At 54.3% G+C, this 7,508-nt stretch overlaps 1 protein-coding gene across 1 annotated transcript; it reads left to right on the top strand.

Moving 5' to 3' along the window:
- Positions 1–5: 5 nt before the first annotated feature.
- LOC123254418 (histone-lysine N-methyltransferase SETD1B-like) lies at positions 6–7,503 on the top strand (the record flags this gene model as incomplete). The annotated part of the gene is made up of 7 exons (XM_044683445.1): positions 6–503; positions 2,202–2,375; positions 2,653–2,740; positions 2,832–3,103; positions 3,824–3,950; positions 5,335–5,817; positions 6,503–7,503. Coding segments are annotated over 7 exons (2,643 nt in total), but the record flags the coding sequence as incomplete, so codon positions are not given.
- Positions 7,504–7,508: the final 5 nt, after the last annotated feature.

Genomic DNA, 7,508 nt, shown 5'->3' with positions numbered 1-7,508 from the left:
CACCGCCACCCCCTCCGGGGGTGCCCCCGCCCCACATCCTGCCCCCACTGCCCCCCTTCCCTCCGGGCATGTTCCCCATGATGCAGGTGGACATGATGAATGTGCTGGGTGGCCAGTGGGCCGGGATGCCCATGTCCTTCCAGATGCAGACGCAGATGCTTAGCCGGATGATGCAGGGTCAGGGGGTGTGCCAGTACCCACCGTTCATGGGGAGCGGCATGCAGTTTGTGAACTTGCCCCCCTACCGGCCCTTCTCCATGGCAGGGGCAGTGGGGCGGGGCCAGCAATGGCCCCCGCTGCCCAAATTTGACCCGTCGGTGCCACCTCCGGGCTACATGCCCAAGAAGGAAGACCCACACAAGGCCACCGTAGACGGCGTCCTGCTGGTGATCGTCAAGGAGCTGAAGGCCATCATGAAGCGGGACCTGAACCGCAAGATGGTGGAGGTGGTAGCCTTCAGGGCCTTCGACGAGTGGTGGGACAAGAAGGAGCGGATGGCCAAGGTAAGGGGGCTTGGCTGGGGCCAAGACGGCACGGGGAGGGAGGAAGAGTAGAAATAGGAGATAGGAAAAGGCCCCGTCCCTGGCCTCGTTGGCTCGTCACCCGTGGCTCAGTTAGTCGTTTTCCCCTCGCGTCCAACTCTCCACGACCCCATTTGGGATTTTCTTGGCAGAGATAGCGGAACGATTAACCATTTCCTTCTACGGCTCACTTTACAGATGAGGAAACTGAGGCAAACAGGGTCAAATGACTTGCTCAGGGACCTCTAGCTAGTAAGTGCCTGAGGCCAGATTTGAACTCCGGAAAATGGGTCTTCCTGAGTCTAGAACTGGTACTCTATCCACCGCGCCACCTAGCTGCTCAGAGAAGAGAAAAAGCGAGACTCTGCCAGGAGATCGGGGGGCCAATAAGTATTAAACTGGGATTCTTCTCAGGACCTCCAATATAGAGTCTTGCCCCAAGACTGCATTTCTGACAATCAAATGAGTTTTTTTTTTCCTCTTTAAAACCCTTCCTTCCATCTTGGATCCGAGCCCAGCGTCCATAGCCGGGAAGTGTCCTGATACCAGATTTGAACCCAGGACCTCCCGTCTCCAGGCCTGCGCCACCTAGTTGCCCCTGATCAATTGAATTTGGCAAACACTTAATACATCCCTACCCAATGCTAAACACTGTGCTAGGTGCTGAGTGCACAAAGAAACAAAAATTAGACGATCCGCGTCCTCCAGGTGCCTTTATTCCATCGGGCAAGTGGGCGGAGAGTAACGATTGAGGGCAGTCCAGGCTAAGTTTTAGAACGGAGGGACCCATTCTAAAGCAAGCGAGGGGGCTTAGTGACTACACAGTCAGACTTGGATTCAGGAAGACTCAAGTCTGACTCTTGCCCAAACCACCTTCTAGATCTATAACCCTGGGCGCAAGTCACTGATCCTCAGTTTCTTCATCTGTAAAATGGGGCTAATAGGAGCACTGGGTTGCTGTGTGTGTGAGCACTCTACAATCCTGAAAGTACTTCTCTAAGTACTTATTGTTGTTATTATAATAATAGTAATAATAATAGTCATCCTTATTATGAAGATTGACATTCAGAGGTGGCACTGGTCAGGGTGGCTCGGAGAGACCAGAAAGGGGGTTCGTGTAGAATGTGGGATTAATAGGACCCAGTGGTGGGGGCTGATACTGAGACCATATTGAGTGATCCCCAACCCAACTCCCCCCTCCCCCAGGGGATCCACTTCTTTCTCCCGGGTATCCATAGAGGAACGGCTGAGGTAAGCAGATCTGGGGGTCGCCTCACTCTGCCCCTGGGCACCCCTTGTTGGTGATTCCTCTTGCATAGGAAGGGCAGGGGGCAAAGAGCTCATGAGAGAATAGACGTAGGCCTTGAAGGGATCTCTGAGGTCTTCTAGGCTGAACCCCTCGTTTTCTAGGTAAGGGGGCTGAATCCCAGAGAGAGTGAGTGACATTGTAAGACCAGCGCGATAGGTCTGGAAAGGGACCTCAGAATCTTCTAGTCCAACCCTCTTTCATTTTTACAGATGGCCCCAGAGAAGGGAAGTGAATTACCCAAGGTCACACAGCAGGTAGTAAGTGTCACGGGGAAGATTTGGCCCCAGATCCCCAGGTTCCAGAGCCAGGGCATTTCCCGCTATGCTACACGAGGCTGCAGCCATCACTCTCCTGGTCTCTCTGCCCTGTAGGCATCACTGACCCCAGTGAAATCGGGCGAGCATAAAGATGAAGAGAGGCCAAAGCCCAAAGACCGCCTCACATCCTGCCTGCTGGAGAACTGGAGCAAGGGTGAAGGGCTGGGCTACGAGGGCATGGGGCTGGGCATCGGCCTCCGTGGGGCCATCCGGCTGCCCTCTTTTAAGGTAAGAATCTCCGTTCCTAGGCCTCGTTGGGAGAGAGGCAGATGAATGGGCTGTGGGGGATTGGAGGCCAGTGGTGGGAGGCAGGGGAAACAGTCCACATCTGTAACAGGGAGGCTGACTTTCTCGATGAGCCTAGGAGCTCCGTGACCCACTCTGAGGACAAGAATAGGGTCATGGCTTCCTGGTTCACAGAGCCTGGGGGCAGGGGGAGAGGCCCGTTTCCTCCTCCCTTCAGCCTTCCCCGAGCCTCTGTGCCAATCAGCACTTATGCTTGCAGGTTAAGAGGAAGGAACCACCAGACCCAGCCTCCACTGGAGACCAGAAGAGGTTGCGGCCCTCCACCTCAGTGGATGAGGAAGATGAAGGTTGGTTACTTTCCCTTAAGGAGCCAATCCCCTTCCTTCCTCCCTAAACAAAGCCTTTCCCTGATCCTGTCCTTCTCTCACCTTCCCCCAGAGTCAGAAAGAGACAGAGACATGTCTGATATCCCCTCAGACCTCTCCAAGAAGGACCCGGATGGCGTCAGTATCCGAAGGCGGCCAGCCCGGCCCCTGGAGCTGGACAGTGAGGGGGAGGAAGAGGATGACAAGGAGGAGTCGTCTTCCTCTTCGTCTTCGTCGTCTTCGTCGTCCTCTTCGTCGTCCTCATCGTTGTCGTCATCGTCATCATCGTCCTCGGAGAAGGAGGAAGATGAAGAGGACAGGCTAGCCAAGACCTCATCCGACAAGGTGTGGGGTCAGTCGGGAGGGGCGCTGGGGGCTCCAAAAGGTGCCTGGCTAAGAGCTTCGCGCCAGAAGCGGTTCCTGCCCTCAAAGACCCATTCTAACCAGGGAGGGGGGGAGACAGCATGCAAATAGGCATGTACAGTGGCTCTACAGAGTAGGCAGAAGCGGGCAGGGAGGGAGCTCAGTGGATAGAGCGCCACGCCTGGAGCCCAGAGGTCCTGGGTTCAAATCTGGCATCCTGGGCAGGCTACTTAACCCCAATTGCCTAGCCCTTACCTGCTCCCTTCTGCCTTGGAACGGATATTTAGCATTGAGTCTACGACATAGGTAAGAGTTTTAAAAAAAAAAAAAAAGGAAGATGGCATTGGCCAACGGGCGGAGGACTGATTGGAGAAGGGAGAGCATTTGAGCCAGCCATCCCAACCGGAAAGCCCTAGCCTTAGTCCAGACGTGAGGTGACTCTGTGGCCCTGGAGTGCATGAGAAAAGGATGGAGGACGCCACCTAGTACGAGACGCCGCTGAGCAGTTTGGGAGGAAGGTTGAGGGGAAAAGAGAAAGGTTCTGGTTTTGAGGCCGAGACGCCCACGGGACGTTCAGCTTGAACGATGTCCGAGGGAAAGCTGGAGATGGGTCAGTTGGTCAGAGAGCCCTGGCCTGGGATGCCCTTGGGGCTGCTGCTAGATACTGACCCCATTCCATGTTTCCTCCCCATCCCCACTCAGGAAGAAGAAGAGGAGGAGGATGTCGATGAGGAAGAGGAGGAGGACGAAGAGGAGGACGAAGAAGACGAAGAAGAACCAGCTGAGGTGGAGATGAGTGAGAAGGAAGAAGGCCTGGACTCTGAAGAAGGTGAATGTCTTGTCTTTTCCTGGCAGATGCAAACAAGGAAAATAGCTGGGTCCTTTGGCCCACCAAGCTGCCCTTGCTCTTGACTGGGCTCAGCCCAGATCAACCTGGCTGTGCCCATTAGGACTTTGGGCTTGGCCACTTTTTTAAAAAATTGATTCAATTGTATTTATTGAAGAGGCAGTGTGGTTCAGTGGTTAAAGGTTTCAACCTTGGATCCAGGAAAACCTGGTTTGAAATCCTGCCTCAGGCACATAGTGGCTTTGTCCCTATTCAGGTCACTTGAACTCCTCATCCTCTGAGCAATTCTTTCAAATGATAAATTGCTAAGAAAGTGCCGGCCTATATTGGTAAAGGGAGTTTTTTCTTTCAGGAGTTTCCTTATTAAAATGAAATCACGGGACAATTAAGCACTCAGTGCATAGAGATCCAGGTCTAGAGACAGAAAAGAGGTCCTGGGTTCAAATCTGGCCTCAGACATTTCTTAGCTATGTGACTCTGGGTGAGTCCCATAACCCCCACTGCCTAGCCCTTACAGCTCTCCTGCCGGGGAACCAATACACAGCATTGATTCTAAGACAGTAACTGAGGTTTTAAGAAAAAACTACGATGAAACGACAGTTCTGCCCCCTCTCCCCGTTTCAGTCTGGGTATGTTTTATTCTTAATCGCCTCCATGGTCGAATGTATCGCTGCCATCCTCTCTAGGAACAACCACTAAGATAATTAGAGATGAGAAAAGGGCAGTTTCTTGGCTATGTGCTAAGAGCTGGGGATCCAAAGGAAAGCAAAAACAATCCCTGCCTTCAAGGAGCTTCCATTCCAATGGGTGAGAAAATGGAAGTGATGAGCACAGCCACGCACCGTTCCATTCACGCCCCCAACTTGTTTGGCCAGCCCCCAGACTGATGGGCTATCTACTCGGTTTTCTTTTTTTTTTTCTGCCAGAAAGTATTATGAGTATTTGGATGTGGTCAAGACCTCCTTTGGGCCTTTGATCTCCTTGGGTTATATGGTGGGTCATGGGATCTCTGGGTTAGAAGGGATGAACCTGTGGGTCTCTGGGTCTGTGAGTCATGGGATCTCCGGGTTAGAGGGGACAGACATGTGGGTCTGTGAGTCATGGGATCTCTGGGTTTGAGGGGACAGACGTGTAGGTCTCTGGGTCTGTGAGTCATGGGATCTCCAGGTTAGAAGGAATGGACATACGGGTCTCTGGGGGTCTGTAGGTCATGGGATCGCCAAGTTACAGAAGATGGACGCGTGTATCTCTGGGTCTGTAGATCATGGGATCTCTGGGCGAGAGAGGACAGATGTGTGGGTCCCCTGGTCTATCTTGCTCCATCTTGCTCTCCCCACTCACACGACCCTATTTGTCCCCCTCCCAGAGGATGTTCGGAGCATGGTCTCATCCAAGATAGAGCCAGCATCTTCTGAAGAGAGTGAGGATTCTTCAGAGTATGAGTCCACTTCAGAGTCTGAGGAAGAGGAGGAAGAAGAAGAAGAGGAAGAGGAAGAGGAAGAAGAGGAGGAGGAGGAGGAGGAGGAGGCGGCTGAGTCAGAGGAGGTGATGGAGGAAGCACCAGCTGGGGAAGGCCAAGATCTGCAAGGACCTGAAATTGCAATGGAGGCTGGAGCTGATGTTGAGGAGGAGGAAGAAGAAGAGGAGGAGGAGATGACCATTTTGGAGCTGACGACAGTGATGGATGAGCCTGAGTTAACAAACCTGGGGGCAGAGGAGACGGTTGGAGGTGGGGATGCCCCTGAACAGCCTGGTCTCAAGCAGGTGGACATGATGCTGGCAGAGCTGCCTACACCTGGGCCCCCAGAGCCACAGAGACACCTGACCCCATCACCTGTGGACGCTTCAGGTACATGCACTGGCACTGCCTGCCTTGGCCTTTTCCCTTCTTAGGCCCTGAGATGGCCTGAGGAGACCTCCTGCCCAGCCTCCCTTTTCTCTTCCCTCTCTATATTCTACTTATGGTGCTGTCCCTAGACTAATGACAGCCTTCATGTGCCTGACCTTATCTCTCACTCTTAGAGGCCATTTGATATGTTTTTAAGAGGGAAAGCTGGCTTCAAATCCTTCTGAGTGGATGTTTGATCTTCCCTTAATCTGAGCCTCAGTTTCATCATCAGTGAAATGGGAATAGTAATATTGGCATTACCTACCCCACAAAGATGTTGAAATCACTTTGGAGACATCAAAATGCTTTTGAAATGGGACAGCTAGGGGGCTTAGTAAATAGAGCACCGGGCCTGGAGATGGGAGGACCTGGGATCAAAGATCAAACCCAGCCTCAGACTATTCCTAGCTGTGTGTCCCTGGGCAAGTCACTTGACCCCTATTGTCTAGCCCTTACTGCTTTTCTGCCTTGGATATACACCTAATACACCATATTGATTCTGATATGGAAAGTAAGAGTTTAAAAGAAAATGCTGTTGAAATGTGAGTTCTCATTTCTCTCCCTCTCCCTCTCCCTCTCCTTCCCTCTCTCTCTCTCTCCCTTTCTCCCTCCCTCCCTCCCCTTGCTTTCCTCCTTTTGCTTGTAGGGGAAGAGACGGAGCTGGAGTCCACAGAAGTCCTCAAGGAGGTGTCTTTTCTATCACGACCACCCAGCCCACCTGGCCTCCCCCCAGAGGCCACACCTCAACAGGGCAATTTCCTTCGGGAGGTTGAGGTGGAGGGCCGGCCCCACACCCTAGGCCCCAAGGTGGTCCTTCCTCTGGAGCCAGAGTCCCTTAGGCTTCAGCCTCTGTTCCCTGCCAGGCCCCCCCAGCCACTGCCTCTCCTGGAGGAGCCCCTCCCTGAAGAACTGCCCCCTCGAACACCAGGCCGGGACCCTCTGGCCAAGTCCCAGAGCACAGAGACTGTGCCTGCCACGCCGGGCAGTGAAACCCCCCTCACTGCCAGCAGCCTGGCCCTCAGCTCCCCCCAGGTCCCCAGCAGCCCCTTCTCTTATCCGTCTCAGTCTCCTGGACTCAGTGGCGGTGGCATTCCTCGGACGCCTGGGCGAGACTTTAGCTTCACACCCACCTTTCCCGAGCCCGTGGGGCCCTTACCGCTGTCTGTATGTTCCCTCCCACCTGGCAAGAAGCTCCCTGGGGACGATCGGCCAGGCCCTGGTGCTCCGACTTCTTCCAGCCCCCTGGAATCCGGTTTCCCCCTACCTGTGTCTCTACCTGTGCCCCTTTCAGTGCCAGTCCCTCTGCCAGTCCCTCTGTCTCTCCCTCCAGGCCCATTGCTCCCCCAGTCCCCCACCTTGCTACCTCTGCCCTTGACCTTGCCCCTGGCTCTGCCTCTGGCCCCTTCCCTACCATCTCCATGCCCTTCTCCCATAAAGAGAAAGCCCGGGAGGCCCAAACGTTCCCCACCAGCCGTGCTCACCCTGGATGTGCCTCCAGGAAGGCTCGCCACCTTGCCTCCTGAGGCAGCAGGCCACAAGCTGCTACTGCTGGCAGGGCAGCCACCCGCCACCGCTGCCTTCCACGGGGCACCAGACCCCCGAGTCGTGACGCTGGACTTCAGGAACAACGACGAGGGCCTCCCTCCCCCACC

The sequence above is a fragment of the Gracilinanus agilis genome, unplaced genomic scaffold, assembly GCF_016433145.1.
Source record: "Gracilinanus agilis isolate LMUSP501 unplaced genomic scaffold, AgileGrace unplaced_scaffold21564, whole genome shotgun sequence".
NCBI lineage: Eukaryota > Metazoa > Chordata > Mammalia > Didelphimorphia > Didelphidae > Gracilinanus > Gracilinanus agilis.
Note: the sequence above shows the minus strand (reverse complement) of the source record. Positions and strands in the feature narration are given on the sequence as shown.